The sequence below is a fragment of the Salarias fasciatus genome, chromosome 14 (assembly GCF_902148845.1).
Source record: "Salarias fasciatus chromosome 14, fSalaFa1.1, whole genome shotgun sequence".
Classification (NCBI taxonomy): domain Eukaryota; kingdom Metazoa; phylum Chordata; class Actinopteri; order Blenniiformes; family Blenniidae; genus Salarias; species Salarias fasciatus.
In genome coordinates this window covers 2,419,019-2,446,123 of record NC_043758.1, presented here as the reverse complement: position 1 = coordinate 2,446,123, position 27,105 = coordinate 2,419,019, and the positions used below count along the sequence as shown (strand labels likewise).

Below are 27,105 nucleotides of genomic sequence, written 5' to 3'. Positions count from 1 at the left end.
GCACATCTGTTCTGAAGTTTCTGTCCTCACACTCCTCACACTCCTCACACCCCCGTGTCGACCGCGAAGCGGCGCACTCACGCTAGCTTGGTTACCATAGCAACGACCTCCAACAAATCTGGTGTCAAAAAATGACAAAATCACTGCAATACTGTACCTTTTAACCCTTTCCTCACAGGATGGGCCTTTTGCTTGATCTGCAGCGCATTTCCAGATGTTCATTCCAGATGTTCCGAGATGCGTTGTAGTTCTTTCTTCAAAATGCTGTTTTGTTTTTTTTTTTGCTTCCCCTGAATAGAAGAGAGAAATCTTCAGGGGTTTAAACTGACGAGGAACAAACTCGTTTGGAGAAACTTAGGTTTTGCCTCATGTCGTGCTGGGGATCACACCGAGCCACAGCTTCCAGGAGAGCAGCTGGCTCCATGATTCCAGCATATTTCACCGTCAGGACAGAAGCTTTAACAGAGGCACCAAAGTTCAAAGGTCAGTATCTCCAAGCAGGAACAATTTCAAACTTCCAGACTGACATCATCTTCCTCTGCTGATCAGGTGCTGTCTGGTGAAGAATCACATTAATGGATACGATCAGGATGTTTCCAGAATGTTCCTGTTCAGCAGTGATAAGACTGGCCAGCACAGTTTGATGGAGGGGGCGTGGCCTGACGAGGGGGCGTGGCCTGACGGCTCCTTCTGAAGGGATTGGTTTGAAGAGCGTCGATTAAGACATGAACACAGAGATCAGTACGAGTTCCTGGACTCGGGTCAGCAGACTAAGAACCCTGAGACTGAGCTGAAGCAGAAGAAACACTGGATTCAGTCTGTGGGACTTCTGACTGAAAACAGGGACTAGATCCAATAAATCCTGGACCTGGTCCTGGTCTGGAGCAGACTCTCTCCTGGACCTGGTCCTGGTCTGGAGCAGACTCTCTCCTGGACCTGGTCCTGGTCTGGAGCAGACTCTCTCTTGGACCTGGTCCTGGTCTGGCGCAGACTCTCTCCTGGACCTGGTCCTGGTCTGGAGCAGACTCTCTCCTGGACCTGGTCCTGGTCTGGAGCAGACTCTCTCCTGGACCTGGTCCTGGTCTGGCGCAGACCAGCTCCACAGTATAAATCTGCATAGAGACTCATGTGAGCCAGTGGAGGTTAAACAAAAGTGGGCGAGGGAGCAGGAGAGGAGATGGAGACAGAACCAGAACCAGAACCAGAACCAGAACCAGCAAGACCGGGGCCTTTACACACCACAGAACCACAAGCACAAGCTGTCTGGGTTTAAGCATAGTGTTGCTTTCAGGGTCAATGGGAAATATAAAGGCTTCCTGCAAAAAACAAACTAATCAATAAAATCAGTTCAGTAAACTTCTGGTTAAAAACTTAAAACATTAAAATGGTGAAAAGATCTTGTGAACTTTGCTGTTTGCTGTTTTAATTTTTTACTTCCAATCATGACCTTGGAAAAGTCAGAAATGCTGCTACATGCTAATCAGTGCCATCTGCCGTCGCCATGGAAACACACCGTCTTCATAGAGCCGTGTGAACAGGAAACCTTTCTGAAACGAGAGCGGCAAAACGAGACGTTGCCGTGGAAACGGGTTGTGATTTGGATGGCATTGACTCTCTCCTTTGTGTTGGACGGACAGAACTTCCCCACGTCTTGACGTTCACGCAGAAAAACACACACACACACACACACACTCTCACATATTTGTCTTTATGTATTCAAGAGCTTTCACATGGAGATGATGCATTCAAAGACACTTGGACGGAATCTATGCAACATGTCTCACAAAGTATGAAAGACAGAAACAGTCCCTGACCTGAATGTCCACGTCCCTGTCTTCACCAGTCCTCACATGATGCATTCAAAGACCTTCAGAGTAAACTTCAGAAGGCGGACACCCCCCACATGTCCCGTTTACAGTCCACACAGAGATTTACACACACAACATTTACTGATGCTTTTACATGGAGACGATGCGTTCAAGGACACCTGCCACATGCGACATGTCTTTAAATTAACTTCAGTCCCACAAGGAATGAAACACAGGTACAGTAATACATGTACAGATTCCGAAGGTGGATGATGCATTTAATGACCCTTGAAATAACTGGGACAACCTAAACTGTCCTCACATGTCCTGAAAGTAACGCGCGTCCCCCGGACAGACGGTCACGGACAAATGTTACCCAGAGTCAACACTGGACTGAGCATGTGGAGGGCTGTTGGCACGAGACACGTTGTCCCTGTGTGGACTAAACACACACACACACACACACACACACACACACACACACACACACACACACACACACACACACACACACACACACACACACACACACACACACACGGCCTGTCCATGGGTCCTCACACTGTTTATGTGGGTGCGATGCATTCAAGGACTACATAAACAGAAACCCCACACAACACACACCCTTAAATCAGCAGCTATAGTTCACACACACACACACACACACACACACACACACACACACACACACACACACACATCTTTGGCAGGAAGCAGCTTCTTCATGTGCTGAACAAGTAGGGACACACAGAAGCTGCACGGGATTACACACACACACACACACACACACACACACACACACACACACACACACACACACACACACACACACACACACACACACAGTGCACATGAATTCAGGATGTCCTTAAGTGATGAAGACAATGAGGAGGATGATGAAGATGATGAAGTTACAGTGAGTCGAGCATCTGCACTGAGTAGGAACACTGGAATTCTGGGTAATGGAGTTGAACGATTGAATAACCTGCAAACGTTCGTCGGCTCAGCGACGCAGTCAGAAAACAGGAAACGTTCGGATTTTCCTGAACTGATGAGATGTTCATGGTCGACACATAAAATCAGATGCTGTGACTTGCTCGTGCTCCTTTAAGTTCCTGAACGCCTCATTAACTAAAGTCCCTGAAATCCCCACAGTCGACTTAGCTCCTGAACGCCTCACACACATCCTTGATCCTGCAGGTTCAAATCCTACAGTTTGCCCAGCTCCTAAACGCCTCATGCCAGTTTTTTAGATCTTGAAATTCCTACAGTTTTCCCGGCTCCTGAACGCCTCGCACTGGGAGCTGAATTCAGTTAAAATCTACGCTTGTTTTTAAACAGCTGAAAATCTTACTTTTTAAGATTGTTGAATCTGGAATCTGGAAACGAGCAGTTTGTTTAGTTTTTACAGGCAACATGAGGTTTTCTTTGTACCGACTCAAATTTTAACTTTATCAAAAAATTGTACAGTAACCATCACTTTTCAGTTATTCTGAAAGAGCAAGAAAAAAAAATTAAAATGAATTTCTAGGATATTTAGGAGAATTTTTCAGATTCTAAATTGAAAATTTATGTAAATTAAAATGTTATGTAAAACAGTAGATCACATTCAAATAATGTTTTAAAACCGCAAACATGAACCCAAATCCTTATGGCCAATCAGAGCACAGCTAGCATTTTCAGTTCCATATGAGGTCATCACAGTGATGTCATCAGAGAAAGAACACACACACACACACACACACACACACACACACACACACACACACACACACACCGATAATAATATTAATTGTGATGGTTATCATAATAAAGCAGAAATCTACAACAGCATCCCGCTCAGCTTCATCGCCTTCATCATCCTCAGTCTTCACGGGACGGGAGTCCCACCGTCCCCATGACGACGTGAAGAGAGTCCCACCGTCTCCATGACGACGTGAAGGAAGTCCCACTGTCACTATTTAACAGATTAACTGAACTCCTGCTAATTAAGACACTAACGAGCTGTGTTAGCCTCACTAGCCCCGCCCCCGGCCCTGGCCCCGCCCCCTCCTCCTGGGCGGGTCTACCAGACCTCGCAGCGCCTCCCAGTGTTCATGGGCGTCCCCTCGGGGCAGCCGAAGTGGCGGCTGAAGTCCGGCGAGTTGGCCAGCGTGCCGATGACGCGGTAGCGCGGCGGGCTGTGGGGGTCAGTCACCAGCCCCTCGTGGGCGCTCTCCGGGGTTCGAACCGAGCACCACACCTGGGGAGTAAAGAGCAGGATGAGGGTCTGACGCCTCTGGAAGCAGAAGGAGCCGCGAAGCCTGACACACATCTGCAGAACTGTTCTCTGTAGGGGTGGGCGATATGGCCTAAAATTTATATCACGGTATAATTTGATATAGAAATTACAGCATAACCGTTTCTTAATGGTTACCATAGCACATAGTGAAAGCATGGAAGCAGGAAGTAGTTTTTAAACTATTAAATAACATAAGTCAAGTTACTTTGGTCACTTTATATTGGAAATAAGATTGATGTTTACTTTGAGATTAACACTGATCAAACTAATGCGTCAGTCAGATGGGAAGCATTCAAGGCATACGTCAGAGGGGAAATTATCAGCTTTATAAGCACTCGAAGCAAGAGACAAAAATATGAAATTATTGAATTAGAGAAACAAAATCTCTAGAAATCGACATAAATAAAAATGACGATCCTTGTAAACAAAAACAATTATTTATTCTGAGAGCGGAATACAATAAATTAATAAGTGATCATGCAGCAGAAAGTTTATTATGGCTGAAGCAGGCTTTTTATGATCGGGGGAGAAGGCCGGTAAATTGTTGGCATGGAGAATTAAAAAAATTAAATCTGAAAGAGCTATTAATAGTATAATCACACAATCAGGGATGATTCCAAATGATCCGCAAAATATCAATGATGCATTCAAAGAGTTTTATCAGTCTTTGTATGGATCAGAAATTACCCCCAATTCCATAGACCGGAATGCCTTTTTGGACCACCTTCAATTCCAGGTACTCAGAGGAGGTCAAGAGGGATCTGGATAATGATATAACTGAACAAGAGTTATCACAAGCTATGAAAAAAATCTTAATTCAGGAAAGATCCCAGGCCCCGATGGCTTGCCCATAGAATTTTATAAAACCTTTCAGAAAAAGTTATTATTGCCACTCTTGAATATGTTCAATGAGTCATTTGACAATGGTATCTTACCTCCAACCGTGAGACTTGCTACAATAACTCTTATCTTAAAACCCGGTAAAACACCAGCTGAATGTGCATCGTATCGACCAATAAGTCTCTTGGGAGTAGACACAAAAATATTGTGCAAAGTCCTCATTAAAAGATTAGATCCACATATCCCTTCTTTAGTGCATAATGATCAGAATTGATTTGTAAAGACTTGCCAAGGATTTCATAATATTAGACGCGTCCTAAACATCATTCATTGTAATAATAATGCCAGAGATACAGCATTGTTGTCTTCAGATGCACGGCAAGCATTTGATAGAATTGAGTGGCCTTATTTGTTTAATGCATTGCCAAGATATGGACTTGGGGGAAAATTTCTAAAATGGATGCAGTTGCTTTATGCTTGTCCTGTGGCCTGTGTAATGACTAATAATAACTTATTGAGAAAAAATAACACTGGAAAGATCAACCCGTCAAGGCTGTCCACTGTCTCCGCTGCTGTTTATTTTGGCCATTGAACCACGAGGCATTTCCATTAGAAATGAAACCAGTTTTTCAGGAATAACTATCGGAGACCAAGAACATAGAATATCATTATACGCAGATGATGTGATACTATTTTTATCCAAATTATCAACCACTATTCCAACAGTACTGCAGTTAATTCGTAAATTTGGTCAGTTTTCAGGATATAGCATTAATGATACAAAATCCTCCATACTTTTTCTGAACAAAGAGGAAAGAATTAATCCAGTCGTAAGATCACCATTTTTTAATGCGACAATGATAGGTCGAATCAATCTAATTAAGATGGTTATACTGCCAAAATGTTTACACCTGTTTCAATCACCTCCACTTCCACTGCCAAAAAAAATTTAATGATGTTAATGTCATTCTCTGTAGATTTATTTGGAATAACAGAAAACCTCGACTTAGATTTAAATTACTATATCTTCCATATGATAGGGGTGGTTTACAAATGCCGAATTTACAGTGGTATTATTGGGCTGCTCAGCTTCGCTGTGCCATGTTTTACTTTTCCACGCAATCTCCTCCTGCTTGAGTGTCTATTGAGCAAACAATATCTAAACTCTCATTAAGATCATATTTATATTTTTCAGAACCTGAGACTTTAAAAAGACAAACAACAAATCCTTCCGTTAAAAACACTTTCGATATATGGTACAAAGCTCATAAACATATTGGTGATACACCTTCTATTTCGCAGTCCTCTCCTAAATGGGGTAATGCACTGTTCACTCCGGGCAGGGCAGATAGCGGCTTTAAGGTTTGGGCTGAAAAAGGTGTGGAAAAAACTGCAAATTTATATGATCAGGGAACCTTATTAACTTTAATGAACTTGTTCAGAAATATTCAATTTCCCACAAACACTTTTTCAAATATTTACAACTGAAACATTTTATTTCATCAAAACATTATGACGCTCTCTGTGAGCCGCTGCTATCCTGTCTGGAGGATATTATGATGAAACATGGGCATGGAAGACAACAAATGTCATTTTTGGAAAATGGTTGTTCACACTTAAAGTAATATCACTAAAATACAAATACCTTGTGTGGCAAAACTTTGTATTCTTGGAATTTACCCAGAAAATTTTCTTGCTTCTACCAAACAGAAGATTTTGATTAATTTTGGACTCTTACAGGCCAGAAGGATGATTGCTTTATCTTGGAAAGAGACTGAAATGTCCTCAGCAGTCCTGGTTAAAAGAGCTGTCACTGTGTGTTACTTTAGAAAATTAACCTACATAATAAGGGGTAAAGCACAAGAATTTGAAGAATTGTGGGAGCCTTTAATTGACTTTATCAAGAAATGATGTATTCTTGTAAGGATATTGAGTGTGCAGTTTTATTTATTTACCTTTTTCTTTGTATTGCTTGCTTTTTGACACATTTGCTGTTATTTGTATGTTTTTGTTTTTGGGAAAATGTTAATAAAAAGACATTGGTGGAAAAAAAAAAGTAAAGTTACTTTGAATCCAAACCATGTCCAGATTATAGATCAGGGGCCGGCAACTTGATTTGGCGTTGGGCCAATTTTTTTTGACTGATCCCTGTTCGTCGGTGGCTAACAGCTAAGCTAACAGCTGACTGAGGCACCGGTAGCGTCTAGCAGCAGGCTACTTTTACAAAGTGTCCCTGAAGGCAGCAGGAGCTGCACGGCTCAGGTTGTTCACTGAATCAGAGGGTTCCAGGTGTTTCACAGGTAATGAAGGAGGTTTGGGAGGAGCTGGATACTCACAGGTTAATGGACGGTGTTACTGCCTCCGTGAAGCAGCTGCCTCAGATTCTCAAAATCATCTGGCGGGCCAGATATTAATGTTCGGCCAGCGGGCCGCCAGTTACAGATCGCTGTTATAGATGTTGCACCAATCTTTTTCAGGAGCTCTTCCTCTGTCTGTTCTCCGCTCGCCGCCACCGCTGTTGTTGTGTACTTTTTCTTTGGGAAACCAGGCATCTAAAAAGTTGCATTACTGCCACCTAGAGGACGTAATGTGCTATCGCAGTTGGGCGGTATGACCAAAATCCCTAGCGTGGGCCAAATTTATATCACATACGGTTTATACCGTTTATACCGCCCACCCCTAGTTCTCTGGCGTTTTCTGATGAGAACCCAGGCCGCTCGGCGCTCACCTGCGCAAATCCCACGAAGAAGAGCTGGTCGTTGGTCAGGTTGACGGCGGGGAGCTTCTTCTCTTCGCCGTTCTTCTGGATCCATGACTTGTAGGCCTGCAGCAGAGAAAACCCGCAGTCAGCCGTGAGATCAGCGATCGGCGGCGGACAGACAGCGGTGGACGGTGGACGGTGCCCAGCTGTCCACCGCCGGTCATCCACCGGCCGGACAGTGTCCGCCGGGACTCACGTGGTACGCCGCCTTCAGCCCGCCATTGTCGGCGATGTTCTCCCCCAGCGTCTGCTTCCCGTTGACGTGCTCGCCGTTGACGGTGTAGCGGCCGTACTGGTCCACCATGCACTCGGTGCGCTGGCGGAACGCCTCCACCGACGAGTTCTGCCACCACGGCCGCAGGTTCCCCTCCTTGTCGTACTCCCGACCTGGCGGGGTAGCGGAGGACACGCTGTGGTTCACACACGTTGAACAGTCCCATCCAACAGAGGACGGGTCCAAAAACACCGCGGCTCCACGTGAAGGCCAACACGGAGGCAGTGGAGTGTTGCCGTGGAGACGGAACGTCGGGACAGATCGGAACACTGACCTTGATCATCGAAGGCGTGAGTCAGTTCATGACCCATCACCACTCCGATTCCTCCAAAGTTCAAAGCCCTGAAGACAGAAAGAGGACGAGGGTGAGACCGAAGGACAGAGACAGACAGGGACAGATACCCCTTTCCCACTGAAATTAGCAGGTCGACCCGCTAACAACCGGCTCCTTTCCCTCCGCCTGCAGACCCGGATCTGACTGCCTGCTGGTGAGCTGCGTCACTGCGTTTTCCCATGCTGATGGTGTCCCACGTTGATGACATCATCAGCGCAACGGAGCAAAGCGAAAGTAAACAGTGGACTAGAGCTCAGTCCTGTGGACAAATCTCCTCTTCCCCACGGATCAGGGGAAGCTCTCTGGTCTCGCTATCTTGCCAATGCTGGGTCATCTTGAAGGAAATCTCACGCTGTGTCCAGAAACAACAACAAGCGCGCTAACGTAGCCACGCTAACGTAGCCACGCTAACGTAGCCACGCTAACGTAGCCACGCTGCGTCGACGTCATCACTGAAAGTGACCCGGGTCTGCCTTCCCACTGAAGCTGATTGGAGGCGAGCCGATTAAAACCTGGGTCGAATTGCCGTTTAAACCCTTTCCCACCGCCATGAGGAGCCAGTGTTAGCGGGTTTAAACGGGTTTTTGGCCAGTGGGAAAGGGGTAAGAGAGACAGACAGAGACAGACAGAGATAGACAGAGACAGAGAGACAGGAATACAGACTTGGGGTGGTCGTGGGCGTAGAAAGGAGCCTGCAGGATTCCTGCTGGGACCACGATGCCGTTCTTGGTGGGGATGTAGTAGGCGTTAACTGTAGGGGGAGTCATGCTCCACCTGGAGGGGGAGGAGGGGGGGGGTTAATAATAAATTCCAGGTGTGTTACTCACTAAGTGTCTCCTCTGCAGATAAACCGGCACCAAACATTTCTTCCTCTGCAGCACATTTTAAAATGAACTGATCCTGAGACTCTGTACTCCGCTCACATCTGGAGAACATCTGCGTGTGTGTGTGTGTGTGTGTGTGTGTGTGTGTGTGTGTGTGTGTGTGTGTGTGTCCTGTACTGGTCTTTGTTGGGCGTCTTCCTCAGCTGGTCGGCCATCACTCGCGCCGAGAAGTTATAGAAGTTCAGCATGTTCTGGAAGAAGCTGTCGTCTGAGACGTCGTACTGAAACAGGAAGCAGAGCAGTGAGCCAGAAGACCACCAGGGGGCAGCAGGGGCACGCACAGACACACACACACAGAGAGAGAGAGAAAAAGAGAGAGAGAGAGAGAGACACACACACACACACACACACACACACACACACACACACACAAATGTGTGAACAGAAAGAACGGCTTGAATAATATGAGCCGGCTGCTGGTTTGATTGCTGTTTAAAGTGTCAGATAAACATGACAGTGTGTCCTCCTCATCGTCTTCATCACTGAATTCATGTGCACTGTGTGTGTGTGTATGTATGTGTGTGTGTGTGTGTGTGTGTGTGTGTGTGTGTGTGTGTCTGATCAGATATTTTAAGAGGTGTGAGGAGAACCGTTGTATGAGACATCCAGCAGAGTCCTGAAGGTTATGGGGTTCTGTGAGGAACCCGGACTCACTCACCCCGTCGTAAACGTCGTCCAGCTCTTTGGAGTCCAGGATGAATTCTGGGAACCCGATCATGTCATAGATGGCGTCTGCCTGAGGACAGAAACCCACAGCGATTTCCTGATACCCGGAACATGAATAACAACAAGTTCAACACCGACGCAGCGGAACCTTCCAAATCAGAGGCTTGTTTCAAGAGAACAATGAGAAAGTGAGGAAAACACTCAGAACTTCACTGAAAGAACCGTTTTTCATGTTTACGTTCTGAAAACACCATGAATGAAATATCTCAGACTTTTCATCCTTTCACTAAAAATATGTTCTCATTCAGAACCAGAACTCTTGTATAGATCACTGGTTTTGGACCCTGGTCTGGACCCTGGTCTGGACCCTCATCTGGACCATGGCCTGGACCCCTGGTTTTAGAACTTAAACTGGATCACTGGTTTTGGACCACTGGTGACCGTGGAGTGGAGATGCGTTCACTGACTGTAGGACACGGTGGCATCGGCGGGGAGCACCTTGTCCTTGGCCGCCTGTCTCGTGTGGACGTCCATCCAGCTGAGCCGCTCCAGGGAGTCTTTGAAAGCCGAGCGGATCTCGTTGATCATCTCCTCGGCCTGAAGACAAGAGGGGAGAGCAGACGGTCCAAACTCCAGAACCAGAGGGTCCGGATCGGTTCTCCGCAGGAGGGAACTCACGATCTCTTTGCTGTGTTTGTCGAAGGTCGCCTTGACGAAGAGCGCTCCGAGAGCGAAGCCCAGCGTGTCGTCTGTGTAGCCGATACAGGTCTGCCAGCGCGGGGTGCAGGACTGGAACCACACAGAACCAGAACCGGAGAGAACCGGACAGAAGCACAATCAGACAGAACCGGAGAGAAGCGGTCATAGGCAGAACCAGACAGGACCAGTCAGGATCGGTCAGAACGAGACATTCTGAACCAGCTAGAACCTTTCAGAAACAGACAGCACCAAGCAGGACCAGAACCAACGAGATCTAGGCAGAACTGGAGCGGACCAAACAGCACCACATAGAACCTGCTAGAACTCATCAGAAACAGGTCCATTCAGGGCCAGCAAGAACCCACCGGAACCAAACCAGACCAGACAGAAGCAGGGAGATCCAGACAGAACCAGACAAACTCCATGACAAGCAGTCAGGAGCTGACAGGATCTGTCAGAACCACCCAAACCCAAACACAACCAGTCAGAACCCGCCAAAGCTAAACAAGACCGGACAGGAGCCAGACAGAACCAGACAGAATCAAACAGAGCCAAACAGATTCCATCAGAACCAGTCGGGACCAAACGGGACCACAGAGAATCTGTCAGAACCAGTCGGGACAGTACCAAACAGAACCAGACATACACCATCAGAACCAGTCGAGACCAAACGGGACCACAGAGAATCTGTCAGAACCAGCCAAGAGCAGACACAGCCAATCAGAACCAGTCAGAACCAAACAGGACCAGAAAGAATCCAAAAACATAAGTCGGAATCCTTCAGGGTCGAACAAAACCACAAAGAATCTGTCAGAACCAGTCAGACATCATCAGAACCAGTCAAGACCAGACACAACCAGAAAGAACCAGACAGAACCCAACATCATCAGACAGAAACAGACATCACCTGACAGAACCCGTAAGAACCAGACAGGACTAGTTAGTAATAGTTTAGATTGATAGTAAAGAAGCAGCAGTCATAGGAGAGCACTGGTACCAGTAGTGTTGTGACGGCAGTATAGTAGGAACAACAGTAGTAATAAAGTAGTAGTTGTAATAGTAACAGTAGTTATACTACTGTAGTAGTCCTAACAGGACTCGAGGTACCTTCTTGGTTCCGTAGAGACTCTCCAGCAGTTTGTCCTGAGCGTTCTCGAAGCGTTGGTCCAGACTGGCCACGCTCTTCTGCACCAGCGTCCACATCATGTAGTTATTGAGCAAACTGTGCAAACATGGACACACAAGCTGTTACACACTCTGCTACACACTCTGCTACACACAGCGCGTTCACTGACCTGCGGTCGGTCTTGTTGATGAGCTCGGACACCTGCTGCAGGTACTCTCTGGCGTACAGAACCACCGGCTCGGTGTCGTTCAGGTCCAGAGGGGACAGGGACGACGTCAGGAAGTCCAGCCAGTCCACGGCTGGAGCCAGCAGCTGGAACCGAACACACGTCTGCATGAGCGACGGGAACATGTTCACGGAAACACGGCGGCCAGGAGGAGCTCGGTGACATGTCGCCATGACGACAGGGCGACGTGAAAAACTTCCACAGAGGAAAGAAACCTCTGCACACGTCTCACGACAAACTCAGTGAATGTCATGTTCTCCAACTGCTCTGCAGAGAACTTCAACCCAGCAGCCCGGCAACGCGAGCACGCCCTCTGCTGGTGATACTGCAGGCGAATAACCAACTAACCGACTAACCAACTGACTAACGAACTAACTAACTAACTAACTAACTAACCAACCAACTAACTAACTGAAGCATTAATCACAACTGAAAACAGAATCAGATTCATAAATTTCTTATTGATCCTATCCCATCTTCATCATCCTCATCGTCTTCATCTTTATTTAGTCTCAGTCTGCCTCCTCTGGTGTCACCATAGTAACCAATGCCAGTAGCTGATTGGCTGCTTCGGTGTTCCATTGACCAATCAGAGAGCAGCGGCTGCCCTTTTGTTTTCGTTCATAACAGAGTCATAAACACAGTGTGTGTGAGTGTGTGTGTGTGTGTGTGTGTGTGTGTGTGTGTGTGTGTGTGTGGGTGGACAGACCTTCAGCAGGTCTGTCCAAATTAATCCTGAGTGTGGGAACAACTGCAGCACCCGGGGGGGAAACACTGGGATGAAGAGCTAATCTCCACTGTCTGTGCACACTCATACACTCATGCAAGGTTCGAGCAGAGACCGAAGGTCCAGAGTGTTCACAGACAGTGGCTTAAGAAGGAGTGTTCACAGATAGCGGTTTAAAACAGTGTTCACAGATAGTGGTTTTAAAAAGTGTTCACAGACAGTGGTTAGATTTCCACAGTGGTTTTAAACGGCGTGCTCAAAGACAGTGGTTTCAGGAGTGGTGACTAACGGGAGTTTTCTGCAGTGTCCCTGACTCCGTGCAGTGATTTTTGTTTTCGGTGTTGCTCTTCGCCTGTCAGCCTCTCTATGGGGTTAACATGACCCTGAAGGTTCCTGACACGCTGAACTTTGACCTCTTCAGTGGTGAGACTGCTGAAAGTGAACATGTGGCTCCACAATCAACGGAACAAAAGGTTCTGCTCGTTCTCCTCCTCCTTTATGTAATCCTCTGTTATCTAACCTCCCTCAGAGATGCAGCCACATAGCAACAGCCCATGGCAACGGTCGCCATGGTGACCCCTGAAGCATCCGCAGCCCTGAAGGACAGAGAGTGAGGAGGAGCCAGGGTACACGTCGACTGTGGATCACCAAGAACCAGCGCAGGGTCACAGAGAACAAAACCAGACAGAACCACACGGAACTAGAACCACGAAGAACCCTGATAGAACCAGGACAGAACCGCAGCATCAGACAGAACAAGACACCACTACAGAACCAGATAGAACCACAACAGGACCACACAGAATCCTGAACAGGCAGAGCCACAAACACACCAGACAGAACTAGAACCACAAACCACTATAACGCTGACATTGGATAAACTACCAACTTGAAGCTAGCTCTTAACAAGGGAAGCTAACTGCATTTTAAGCATGCTAATGCTAATCACGGCTCCTGTAAGGACAGGCTAATGCTAATCACAGCTCCTGAAGGCACAGTCTATTGCTAATCACTGCTGCTGCTATGGCTACAGGCTAATGCTAATGCTAATCACAGCTCCTGTCGCTACAGGCTAATGCTAATGCTAATCACAGCTCCTGCAGCCAAAGGCTAATGCTAATGCTAATCACAGCTCCTGCTGCTACAGGCTAATGCTAATGCTAATCACAGCTCCTGTCGCTACAGGCTAATGCTAATGCTAATCACAGCTCCTGTCGCTACAGGCTAATGCTAATGCTAATCACAGCTCCTGTCACTACAGGCTAATGCTCCCTCCATTTCATGTTTGAAGTTCCTGTCAGGAGTTATTTCAGAGGAACAAAGCTCCGCCTCCAGTAAACTGGAGGTTAGTTAAACAGTAACAGATGATGTCCTGCTACTTCTGAATCAACCGGTGAATCGTTGAGACATCAGTGGTTGTTTTTGTCTCACCTGCAGCTCGGCGATGGTCACCTTGTGGTAAATCTTCTCCTCGTCTCGCCGCTGGTCCTGAGGAACGGTGATATTGGCCAGCATCGTCTCGAACTCCAGAATCTGCTGCATCTGCAGCTGCGTGGAGCTCCTGTCTCCGCCCAGCAGCAGGCCCAGCTCCACCATGTAGTCCAGGTAGGCCACCAGGACCTGGAACCAGAGGAGTTACTCTAATGCTAAAAATGGAGCACTAGCTAATGCTAATCATGGAGTCACCAGGACCTGGAACCAGCAGAAGGTATTCGGACCCAAGACTCAAACTCCGCCCCCCTCACCTTCTCATTGGCTGTCTTGTTGAGGTAATAATCTCTGGACGGAAGGAAGATTCCTGATTGGTCCACCTACAGAGCACAACACACAGCTTCAGAAACACACGGACCAATCAGGATGCAGAAAACCAGCAGCAGCAGAACTAGAAGAGCCATGGTGTGAAAACCAGAACCAGGAGAACCACGGTCTGACCAACAAAGGTCTTCAAAAAGGAAACACAAAGAAAACACAAAGCTTTAAGCTCTACACACAGAGTTTCAGGAACGTTTTGTGGTTACATGGTCATGATCTTTGTTTTGGTTCTGATCTCAAAGTGCTGGTTTTGTTTAATCTTTGTTCTTGCTGAAGCTAAAGGCTGATCAAAAGTCGGGCTCTGAGTTTTAAGTCTTGATCTTCTTGGTTCTGGTTTTGCTTAAGGTTCTAGTTGTAGTCATGTTAGCTTCAGTTGGTTCTTGTTTTGGTTCAGGGTCTAGTTGTAGTCACGTTGGTTCTGGTTTTGGTTGTAGTCATGTTGTTGGTTCTGGTTTTGGTTCATGGTCTAGTTGTTAGAACATCCTGTTGTTCTTGGTTCTGGTGTGGTTCTGCTGTACCTGGATGACGTTGCTGTTGGAGTTCTTGGGATCGGCGCTGACGCTCACGCTGAAGAAGGGCTGAGCTCTGTAGGGACCAGAGACCACCTTCAGGACCTCCATGAAGTTCTCCTTGTCCCAGGGACCCGTCATGTTCCAGCCTCCAATCTGCACACAGGTTCAGAGAGTCCTTAATCCCAGACCCAGAACTGTCTGGAGGTTCTAGAACCTTCTACTGTATGCTGATGAGACCTTCCTGTTTCAGTTTTTTTCTTCTTTTCACTCAAGTTTACAGATTTTATTGTTACATGCTAAACATGCTGTTGTGATATGGTTGCCATGGCGACAGGCAATGTGGCCATTACCTTGGCGATCAGGTCAATGAGTGGCTGCGCTCCAAGCTCCTCGATCCTCTGCGTGTTCAAGCAGGACAGGTAGTACGACTGTGTCTTCCTCTCCGCCTCGCTGCTGCCGTTGAACGTCCCATTCTCTGAGAGGACACAGAACACGTCTCCATGACGACCGAGCTGTCGCCACGATGACCACGCTGTCTCCATGAAGACAACCCTGTCTCCTTGACAACCACACTGTCTCCATGATAACCACACTGTCTCCATAACAACCACACTGTCTCCCTGATGACCCTGCTGTCTCCATGATGACCACGCTGTCTCCCCGACGACATTCTGTCTCCATGACGACCACACTGTCTCCATGACAACTTCACTGTCTCCCTGACGAGCAAGCTGTCTCCATGACAACTTCACTCTCCTTGACGACCGTGCTGTCTTCATAATGACCACGCTGTTTCCATGATGACCACGCTGTCTCCCTGACGACCAAGCTGTCTCCATGAAAACCGCACTGCCTCCATGGCGTCTACGCTGTCTCAATGACTACTTCCCTCTCTCCATAATGACCACGCCATCTCCAAGACAACCACACTGTCTCCATGACGACCATGCTGTCTACAGGACATCTAGCTGAGCATCTCCATCGCTTCAGCTCCATCTGAACCTCCACCTCCGTTCACTGGATTACCACCACCTGTCCACCAACTGTCATGTCTTCTCCACCTGTCCCTCTGTCCTCCACCCTGTTTCCTCCACCCTCCGTCCTCCACCCTGTCCCTGTCGTACCCAGCAGGTGTTTGAGCAGAGCCTGGTTCTGCTCCCAGATGCTGTTGAAGGTGGACCACCTGGACCGGCCGTCAGGCAGCGGGTTCTTCCTCATCCAGCCTCCGCAGGCGAACTGGTAGAAGTCCTGACACGGGTCGGCGCCACGGTCCATGGCCTCCACCATCTGACTGGCCACCGTCACGCAGGCCTCTGACAGGCACAGGCCCCGCCCACTGTCTGCAAAGCATCATGGTAAAAAAAAAAAACACTGTGTAAAAATGCTCTGCAGTTGAGTGGAAAAACTCCACATCGCTGATGAATACATTCATTTCTGTTCCCTAGTTGTGAGAAAAAAACGCTTTCCAGTAGTCTGGGAAGGTTTTGTTTTGTTCTGATGAAGATTCAGCAACAGAAGAGAAAAAGGAACTGAACACTTCAGTATTTCCAGACCGCCGAGGAGGTCGAGAAGGACATGTAGGAGGAAGGAAAGAGGAAAGGAGGAGGCTGAGGAGGAAAGGTGGAGACAGGAAGAGAGGGAGCGAGGAGGCTTGGGAAGGAAAGGACAGGAGTAGGAGGAGGAGGAGGAGGAGGAGGAGGAGGAGGAGGAGGGGGGTTACCTGAGCTGAAGCCCAGACCCAGGACCACCAGGCAGGCCAGCAGGGCCAGCAGAGCGGCCAGCAGCAGCACCGACAGCAGCACCTCCAGCTGAGTCCTCCGGCCCAGGATGTCCACGCCCCCCTTCCTGAAGCCCACCTGAGACACAGTCACCACAGCCCGGTTCAAGACGGTCCGAGACGACCGGAGCAGCAAGTGTTTCACACAGCTGACCTCCATCTTCACCAAAAACCAGGCTTCAAATCAGAGGCCTTGATCAGCTTTAACCAGCTTCACTTCCAGCAGTCAGAAACTAGCTTTAATCAGAAATGAACTCGCTTTAACCAGTCAGAAACTCGCTTTAATCAGCCATGAATTAGCTTTAACCAGTCAGAAACTAGCTTTAATCAGCCATACTCTAGCTTTAACCAGTCAGAAACCAGCTTTAATCAGCCATAAACTTGCTTTAACCATTCAGAAACTTGCTTTAATCAGCCATAAACTAGCTTTAACCAGTCAGAAACCAGCTTTAATCAGCCATAAACTTGCTTTAACCAGTCAGAAACTCGCTTTAATCAGCCATGAACTAGCTTTAACCAGTCAGAAACTAGCTTTAATCAGCCATACTCTAGCTTTGACCAGTCAGAAACTTGCTTTAATCGGCCCATAAACCAGCTTTAACCAGTCAGAAACCAGATTTAATCAGCCATAAACTCGCTTTAACCAGTCAGAAACTCACTTTAATCAGCCATAAACTAGCTTTAACCAGTCAGAAACCAGCTTTAATCAGCCATAAACTCGCTTTTACCAGTCAGAAACTCGCTTTAACAGTCAGAAACTAGCTTTAATCAGCCATAAACTCGCTTTAACCAGTCAGAAACTCGCTTTAATCGGCCATAAACCAGCTTTAACCAGTCAGAAACCAGCTTTAATCAGCCATAAACTCGCTTTAACAAGTCAGAAACTCACTTTAATCAGCCATAAACTAGCTTTAACCAGTCAGAAACCAGCTTTAATCAGCCATAAACTCGCTTTAACAAGTCAGAAACTCACTTTAATAAGCCATGAACTAGCTTTAACCAGTCAAAAACTAGCTTTAATCAGCCATAAACTCGCTTTAAATAGTCAGAAACTCGCTTTAATCAGCCATAAACTGGCTTTAACCAGTCAGAAACTAGCTTTAATCAGCCATAAACTCGTTTTAAAGAGTCAGAAACTCGCTTTAATCATTCATAAACTCGCTTTAACCAGTCAGAAACTAGCTTTAATCAGTCCATAAACTAGCTTTAACCAGTCAGAAACTAGCTTTAATCAGCCATAAATTAGCTTTAACCAGTAAGAAACTCGCTTTAATCAGCCATAAACTAGATTTAACCAGTCAGAAACCCGCTTTAATCAGCCATAAACTAGCTTTAATCGACCAGAAGCTAGTGTTAACCAGACAGACGCTGGATTACACCAGCTTAAAAACAGGCTTTAACCAATCAGAAACTACATTAATCCAGTCAGAAACTAGCTTTAACCATCCATAAAACTACTTTTAATCAGCCATAAACTAACTTCAATCGACCAGAAACTAGTTTTAACCACTCAGAAACTAGATTTAATCAGCCATAAACTAGCTTTAACCATCCAGAAACTGGCTTTAATTGGCAAGAAAATAGCTTTAACATCCAGAAACTAGCTTTACTCAGCCATAAATAAGCTTTAATCAACCATAAACTAGATTTAAACAGCCAGACTCTGGATCACACCAGCTAAAAACTGGCTTTAACCATCCAGAAATTAGCTTTAATTGGTCAGAAACAAGTTTTAACCAGTCATAACCTCATGTTAACCAGCCAGACACTGGATTACAGCAGCTAAAAACGGGCTTCAACTAGTCAGAAATTATATTAAACCAGTCAGAAACTTGCTTTAACTAGCCAGAAAATAATTTTAACCAGTCCAGAAAGTAGATTCAACCAGTTAGACACTCTAGGTTAAACCACCCTCTGGCTGGTTTAATCCAGCTTCAACCAGTCAGAAGATGGATTAAATTAGCTACAAACTAGCTTTAACCAGCCAAAAACTAGATTTAAAGCCTCTTTTCAACTGATAAGAATATCAGAACCAATCAGAAACTACTTTAAAACTATTTTAAAGCTTTAAGAACCTAGCTAAAACTAGTCTCTGAATGATTTAAAACTACTTTAAACTGGTAACAAACTGGCCTAAACTTGCCAGAAACTAATTCAAACCAGTCAGACACTTCAGCTTAAATTTGGGCAGATTTCTTTTAGCAGTTTGCACTAGTTTCTGACTAATCTGAACTGGTTCATCCACTTTAAACAGGGCAGAACGAGTTCAGGTCGGTAAAAACCAGTTTGGACCGGTTCGGTCCACAAGTCAAACGGACTCAAAGCGGAGCTGCTTCAGGCGCTCTCTTTCAAATGTGGAGAGAAACAGAAACAGAGTGCAGAAAGCCTTCCGGACTCTCTGGGACCAGGTTTTAATCTGGTCAAACTCCCCGCCTGCCTGGACCCACAGAGAGGACCCCCCCCTAAAGCCCCCCCATCTGCCTGGACTCACATAGAGGATCCCCCTAAAGCCCCCCATCTGCCTGGACCCCCGAATGCCTGAGACCGACCTCCACCCTGTCAGGAGATGAAGCCGCCTCCACCGGAGCGTCCGACACGTCGTCCTCCTCCAACGTAGCTCGCTTGTAGCTGGACATCTGCAGAGAGAGCACAGACACAGCTGAGACCAGGACCGGGACCGGGACTGGGACCAGACCAGGATCAGGACCAGGACCAAGACCAAGAAAAGAAAACCTGCACAGACATGATCCAAGACCAGGTGCGAGCACATGTGTGTTTCTCTGTATATGTATCTGTGTGTGTGTGTGTGTGTGTGTGTGTGTGTGTGTGTGTGTGTGTGTGTGTGTGTGTGTGCGCGTGCGCGCTGTGACCCGTTGACCTGTGTGTTGATAAAGAGCTGCTGGATCCTGCTGGGTTCACACTTCTAACGACGTACTTCACTGTGACCAAATAAATCTGCCCTTCCTGTTTATACCCCCCCCCCCCCCCCCCCCCCCCCCGCTCCACCCCTCCCACTGCCTACACCCCCCCCCATTGTGCTGCAGCAGTCTAAACAGAGCCAGGCTCCGCCCTGCAGAGAGGAACAGGCCCGGATCGCTATGAGCAGCAGGATCCTGAGAACCGGCAGGAAGAGAAGAACGAACCGGGAAGTTCCCATTTCCCAGCTCGGTTCACATTTCTCTGTTGGTTCCCAGTTCCCAGGTGGTTCCTGGGGGAACTTCCCTGCTGCTGCTGTGCTTGGTTAGCTAGGTTCATTAGCAGCTAGTGTTCCGGGCTGAAGGAGGTGTCATGTTAGAACGGTTCAGATCTGGATCAAAACACTGTTTACAACAGTTTACAAGCTGTTAAGAACCGGGAGAACCCCGGTGGAGGTTCTGAATGGACCCGCAGGGGGGACCGGGAGAACCCCGGTGGAGGTTCTGATGGACCCGCAGGGGGGACCGGGAGAACCCCGGTTCTGAGTTCAGGGTGAGGATGTGCTCCTGTTTCCTGACGGTCTGTCTCCACTTTAATTGATGACGCACACAGAGGGTGGGGGCAGCAGCAGGCTGGTTGCTAGGAGACAGGAGAGTGTGTTGTATGTGTGCAATACGTGATGTCATTGTGTGTGTGTGTGTGTGTGTATATGTGTGTGTGTGTGTGTGTGTGTGTGTAATTAGATAATGCATGTGAATCATCTCCATTCAGCTCTAATAGAGTTCACTGCAGCTTATGTAACATCTGTGTGTGTGTGTGTGTGTGTGTGTGTGTGTGTGTGTGTGTGTGTGTGTGTGTCTTTTGTCCCCTGTCAGCCTCCGTCCTGTAAACCACTGAACCAGAGACGCTGTGAATCAAATCAGCAGCAGACTCACACACAGCTACACACTTCATCTACACAACTTCAAATACACACTTCCGCTACACAACATTGAAGTGCCTTTGTGGTTCTTCGTCCCGGTTTGTGTTCCTCCGTTCTGTCTTCTGGTCTTGGTTCTGCTCGGTTCTCCTTCACCCCTTATCCTATTCTCCGGCCGAGATGCTCCTGGTGCTGTTTGTGTGGTTACCATGGAAACGGGCCGCTCTGATAACTTCAGCACACGTGACGACGGCGTCTCCGAGGATTTACGTGAACCTGAACTCTGCCAGGCGAATCTTAAACCTCCCAGTGGCCCTTAAACGCATCGTCACAGACGCAGAGCATGAGGAGAACCAGGTTCAGCTCAGTTTCAGAACCAGGTTTAGCTCAGTTAAAGAACCAGGTTTAACTTGGAGAACCAGGTTTAGCTTAGTTAGAGAACCAGGTTTAGCTTAGAGAACCAGGTTTAGCTTAGTTAGAGAACCAGGTTTAGCTTAGAGAACCAGGTTTAGCTTAGTTAGAAAACCAGGTTTAGCTCAGTTAAAGAACCAGGTTTAACTTGGAGAACCAGGTTTAGCTTAGTTAGAGAACCAGGTTTAGCTTTGTTGGAGAACCAGGTTTAGCTCAGTTACAGAACCAGGTTTAGCTCAGTTGCAGAACCAGGTTTAACTCAGTTACAGAACCAGGTTTAGCTTGTAGAACCAAGTTTAGCTCAGTTACAGAACCAGGTTTAACTGAGTTACAGAACCAGGTTTAACTCAGTTAGAGAACTGGGTTTAACTCAGTTACAGAACCAGGTTTAGCTCAGTTACAGAACCAGGTTTAACTCAGTTAGAGAACCAGGTTTAGCTTGTAGAACCAGGTTTAGCTCAGCTACAGAACCAGGTTTAGCTCAGTTACAGAACCAGGTTTAGCTCAGTTACAGAACCAAATTTAGCTTGTAGAACCACGTTTAGCTTAGTTACAGTACCAGGTTTAGTTCAGTTAAAGAACCAGGTTTAACTTGGAGAACCAGGTTTAGCTTAGTTAGAAAACCAGGTTTAGCTCAGTTACAGAACCAGGTTTAGCTCAGCTGGAGAACCAGGACTGCGGCTCCCAGCTGTTTCTGTCTGTCCGGTAGCGTTAGCAGAGCTGTTAGCATCTGGACACGGAGCAGCAGGAGGAAGTGAAGGAACAGTAGCGTTAGCATAACAAGTTCTGTTAGCAGAACCAGCAGAAGTCTTCTGACAGCAGCAGGCTAACAGCAGCAGGAACACGCCTCAGCAGCACTATGTGAAGCATTAGCATCATTAGCAGCAGCAGCTATAGCAGCATTAGCAGTGCTAGCTTAGCAGTGCTAGCTTAGCAGTGTTAGTTTAGCAGCATCCGCAGTGTGTCAGTTTGTTAATGAGATGGAAACAGGGCGTCTTAAGAAAGGAAATCACAGTCAGGAAATTGCTAACCCTGCCCCCCCCCCCCCCCCCCCCCCCCCCCCCACACACACACACACACACACACACACACTGGGAACAGTCCTAAACCAGGTTCAGCTCCTGAGCTTCTGAGGTTTGTTCAAACAGAAAACAGACAGAAGAGAAAAACCAACATGAGCAGAACCAGAACTAGAACCACAACAGTGCAAATCCAGCTGAACCCTGGTCAACAGGAGGGACTGGATGGAGGATGGATGAATGATGGAGGATTCATGGATGAACACATGATCAATGAAGGGATGAATGATGGACAAGCTGTACTAACGGTGCGGTAATGTCAGAGTGTGGCCAGCAGGGGGCTCCTCGGTGAACCCGGTGAACCGTGTCCGTCTTATTTCCTCATTACTGGGTTTCCTGGAGAATTGGTCCTGAAGGAACTGCCCCACTTCAACTCTAATAACTCAGAATCACCCAGAGCTTTGTTTCCTGAGTCACGGTCTGCAGGTCGGTGACGACGCACCAGGAAGCAACCCGTTAAAATCCGGTCCGACCGGTCCGACCAGACCTGGTCCGGCTCTCAACTCACCCTGGGCTGCCAGTCCCGGGACTACAACTGAAACTAGTCTTGAACTAAGAGAACGGCCGTCCCAACCTGAGCAGAACCCGTCAGATCATGGAATCTACAACATGACAGACTGAACTCCGTCCTCAAGTCTTCCAAGCTCAATCTGAGACGAGTCTGGAACCAGAAAACGTCATTAATCTGTCTCGATCCTCTTCACCTCCTCCTGATTTCATCCACAGAACAACTCATCCGTCATCCACCCATCCATCTATCCATCTAACATCCATCCATCCATCCATCCATCCATCCACCCATTTTTGGACTTCTCACATCTGTTTTTAAAAGATTGATTGTGAGTTTGGGCGTTCCTCAGGGATCCGTGCTGGTTGCTCTGCAGACGGAAGCTCATCAGGAAACTGTCTCCTTCAAACACCATCGACTAATTAGAATGAGCCAATCAGCTGCTCATTCTGGTTGCCATGGTGATGCAGACAGGCTCTGAACACAGAATGGAACTTTAGCTGTCAAAGACCTGAACCCAATCAAAGTCCTTCAATCCCAGAAGCTCTCAAACCAGCGGCCCTGAGCATGCTGGGAAGAAGGAGGAGGCGGTGGACTGTCAAGACGGAACAAAAACCATCAACATGGATGAACTGACATTACAGCGATGAAGATGAACTGTTATAAATATGAAGGATGAACTGATTAAAGTGATGAAGATGAACTGATCAGCTGATGAAGGCTCAGCCTCCCCTCATCTGTTCCTCCCTTCTTCTTCGTTGGTTTGTTCACACGCAAACAAAACGCAACTTTAACTCTGCCGCGCGTGCACGTCACGTTTCTGACGCACGTCATCGACCTGTTCGATTGACAATGACGTCAGCGGACCAGAACACACGAACGCACGCGCGCGTGCAGTGATTGACAGGCGGCGATCAGCATCTCACGGGAGCGCGTGACAGTGGCAGTGCGCGCGTGCATGGAGCGCGCGCGCGTGTGTGTATGCACTCACGGTGTTCCGGAGGTCCTGCAGCGCTACGCTCATCCTGGAGCTCCGTCCCCGAAAACAGAGCGCTACCGACGGCCGCTCCGCCGGCCCATCCTCCCGGTGTGCGCGCGTCTGTCGCGGTCCTCCGGACTGTGTGCGTGTGTGCGTGCGCGTGTGTGTGTCCTCCGGTGTGCCTCGTGCTGCAGGTCTGGAGGATCGGGGGTTTTCTCTGTTTTCTCCGCTTCCCTCTCCGTGTCTCCTCAGACCCCGCCCAACATCCAACCGGCCTCTTCCTCTCACAAACAAACACACCCCGAGACGCACGCAGACTGACGTCATCATGGCGGCCCGACGTCACCTCCTCCAGCTCCTCCATCCATCCATCCACCCATTTCATCCATCCATCTATCATCTGTTGATCCATTAATCCATCCATCATTCAACCATTCACAATCTATTCATCCATCCATCTATCATCTGTTCATCCATTAATGCATTCATCATCCATCCATCCACTCACCATCTTTTCATCCATCCATCCATCCATCCACCCTTTATCACCTGTTCATCTATTAATCCATCCATCCATCCATTATCCATCCACCCATCATGTATTCATCCATCTACCCATCATCTATTCATCCATCCATCCACCCATCATCTATTCATCCATCCATCATCCTTCCATCTATCATCAGTTCATCCATTCATCCATTCATCATCTATTCATCCATTCATCATCAATCAACAATCTATCGATCCATCATCTATCCATCCATTCATCCATCCATCATCAGTCAATAATCTATCCACCCATCATCTATTCATCCATCCATCCATCATCCATTCATCAATAATCCATCTACCTATCATCTATTTATTCATGCTTCCATCCATCCACCCATACTTCACCCATCCCTCCCTCCCTCCCTCCATCCATCCATCATGAACTGGGACCTGGAGGTTCTGGTCTGGCCCTGGCTGCAGTTCCACACCCTGTCCATGAAGATCAGGACCAGACTGGGGGACGAGGTCCAACCCCGGAGGAGTTCAGCGCTTAGTGAGTTCCACTTCCTGCTGGGTCTCGGAGAGACAACAGAAAGTCCAGAGACCGGATCACCCCCATGGTGGTTCTGGTACTCCGTAGTCTTGAAGCTCCTCCCACAAGTCCTCTTGGGGGGGGGCAGCTGTAGACCTTCTCAAGGTGAAAGACACGTTGGCTCGATTGAAGAGCTTCTTTCAGACTGTGAGAGGGTGAAGACCCGGGCCCTTATTCCAGGACTGGATCACTATCGGTCTGTGTCTCCTTTCCAGAACCCACCTGAGGAGAACTGTGATCCAGTGAAGGTCTCATGTGGTCTGGTGATCTTCAGAGCTCCTGGTAGGACCACCCAAGGTGGACGGGGTTGGACTGAAGGACTAAACACGTCCAAAACTGCTGGTCGGTCAAGATCGGACACAGTCGGCCCTGGTCAGTTCTGGTCAGTCCCTGTTGGTCAAGGTCAGTCCCTGTTGGTCCTGGTCAGTCCCTGTTGGTCCTGGTCAGTCCTGGTCAGTCCCTGTTGGTCCTGGTCAGTCCCTGTTGGTCCTGGTCAGTCCTGGTCAGTCCCTGTTGGTCCTGGTCAGTCCCTGTTGGTCCTGGTCAGTCCTGGTCAGTCCCTGTTGGTCCTGGTCAGTCCCTGTTGGTCCTGGTAAGTCCTGGTCAGTCCCTGTTGGTCCTGGCCAGTCCTGGTCAGTCCCTGTTGGTCCTGGTCAGTCCCTGTTGGTCCTGGTTCCACACAGCCCAAACAAACCACAAGGCAGGAACCCCCACCTGTGAGGTCCAACATAGAGACGCAGTCCACTGCTCACACAGGCTGACAGAGGGTGGAGCCACAGGGAGTCCTGGACATCTGAGACCAGAACCAGATCCTGGAAACAAGAACATCCTGCTGAATCATTTTGACTAAAAAACAAACAAAAAAAATTGGTGACAAGAAGAACATGTTCTGGTTCCAGACTGTAGATACAGACACCTGCAAGTCCTGGTTCTGGTCCAGAACTGCTGGACCTGGTTCAGTTGCACAGAGCTCCACTCCGCCCTCTGCTGGCGGAGGAGAGAACTTCAGAGGGTTCTGAAAAGTTCCAATCAAAAAGTTGAAGGAACTCAGATTCAGTGCAGTTGAGCTCATTAAAGTTTCTGAATTTAATTAAAATGATTCTGAAAATGAAGATTTTCTTGTGATTGAAAATCTGAGACGTGAAAGATTAAAATCTGAACCTGCTGAAGAAGAAGAGAAAGTTTGTTTCAATCAGAGAACAAGAACAAACAGTGTGACTGCTCCCTCTGCTGGTCATTGACTGTCAGTGCAGCTTCACCATCACATCATCTTCATCACCATCTTCATCACCAACACATCATCTTCATCACCATCACATCATCTTCATCACCATCACATCATCTTTATCACCATCACATCATCTTCATCACCATCACATCATCTTCATCACCATCACCATTAGGAGGATACATTTTTTTAAAATTGTGAAAAATTGTGAATATCTAAAAACAATCAGGTCAGACATCATCTGATGTGCTCATCTTAGAAAATCTCAAAGTTCAGAGCTCCACAAATGAAAATGTTTGGATTATTAACCGGCCAGCACCGCCCCCCTGTGGTGAGGTGGAGGTACTGAGGGCTTCACCTACAGCTGCAGCTTGAAGTGCCTCAACCAGGGAACCAGAAAAATACAGAAAATATGTGATCACACACACACACACACACACACACACACACACACACACACACAGGGAGAACATGAAATCTTATCATATATAAAAATATAAATCCTATTTTTCATAATAAGAGCATGCTGAGCTGCTTGGGGTGTCGGGCTCCGGCCAGCGAGTGCAGCAGCCAGTCACTGAAGAGCCTCGACATGTGGGACCACGTGTCAGGGTCTTGTAGTGACTTTATGCTCTTCAGCTGCAGTGAAGGAACGGAGAGAGACATCTTCATCTTCTGAACTGCCTGCAAACTGAATGTAATGTACAGAAAATAACAAAAGCTTTTACTTTGGCAGAAAGCTGATATGTAAACACAGATTCCATTGGGGAAACTTCTTTGGTGTGACACCGGCAGGTTGCCTTCTGTCACTGCGGTTCTCCGCAGCAGTGTGTCTGGAGAACATGGAGAACCTGAGCAGTCCGGATCCTGGTCACTAGTGTGTGTTGTGGGTGCTGGTTCTGCCAGGTTCTCCTCCTCTGAGCCTGGTTCTGCAGCATGAACCCACATTAACAGCAGCAGAATAAAACACCCGGCCATCAATGTTCTGCTGTTTTTCTTCAACACTTCCAGACGTTTCTTTTATTTTTATTAAGAGAAAAATGTATTCACAACCAAACGCGACCGATCGACTGGATCCTAGAACACACATATCCCAGGGTGCACTGCTGTGAGGCTCAGCCAATCAGAGAGCTTCAGGAAGTGTCCTGAAATGAAAATGCATTGTGGAAACCAGGCCGAGCGCCGTGGTTACAGTGATAATGATCAGAGCAGAAGCACAAGTCATTTATTTATATGAAAAGAAAGTTTTTA

General features: G+C 47.5%; 1 protein-coding gene across 2 annotated transcripts; it reads right to left on the bottom strand.

The window, feature by feature from the left end:
- Window positions 1-1,689: 1,689 nt before the first annotated feature.
- Window positions 1,690-23,584, bottom strand: ece2b (endothelin converting enzyme 2b). 2 transcript variants are annotated; one of them, XM_030108244.1, is made up of 19 exons: window positions 23,552-23,584; window positions 19,277-19,363; window positions 16,671-16,806; window positions 16,075-16,290; window positions 15,301-15,425; window positions 14,957-15,103; window positions 14,372-14,437; window positions 14,058-14,246; window positions 11,843-11,985; window positions 11,655-11,769; window positions 10,527-10,637; window positions 10,347-10,445; window positions 9,841-9,918; window positions 9,300-9,403; window positions 8,962-9,072; window positions 8,239-8,306; window positions 7,887-8,077; window positions 7,658-7,753; window positions 3,874-4,050 (listed from the first exon to the last, which is right to left on the bottom strand). In XM_030108244.1, exons 1-19 carry the CDS (start codon window positions 23,582-23,584, stop codon window positions 3,874-3,876), a joined length of 2,292 nt encoding a protein of 763 aa, XP_029964104.1. The 2 variants fall into 2 exon arrangements, with proteins under 2 accessions (XP_029964103.1, XP_029964104.1); XM_030108243.1 differs by having other exon boundaries at window positions 1,690-4,050; window positions 10,347-10,637.
- Window positions 23,585-27,105: the final 3,521 nt, after the last annotated feature.

Excerpts from the sequence above, each read along its gene's own strand:
- ece2b (XM_030108243.1), bottom strand. The coding sequence starts at position 23,584 with ATGAGCGTAGCGCTGCAGGACCTCCGGAACACC. Across the intron at positions 16,291-16,670 it reads GGGTCTGGGCTTCAGCTCAG|ACAGTGGGCGGGGCCTGTGC; the intron begins GTAACCCCCCTC and ends GATGCTTTGCAG. Across the intron at positions 7,754-7,886 it reads GGCTGAAGGCGGCGTACCAC|GCCTACAAGTCATGGATCCA; the intron begins GTGAGTCCCGGC and ends TCTCTGCTGCAG.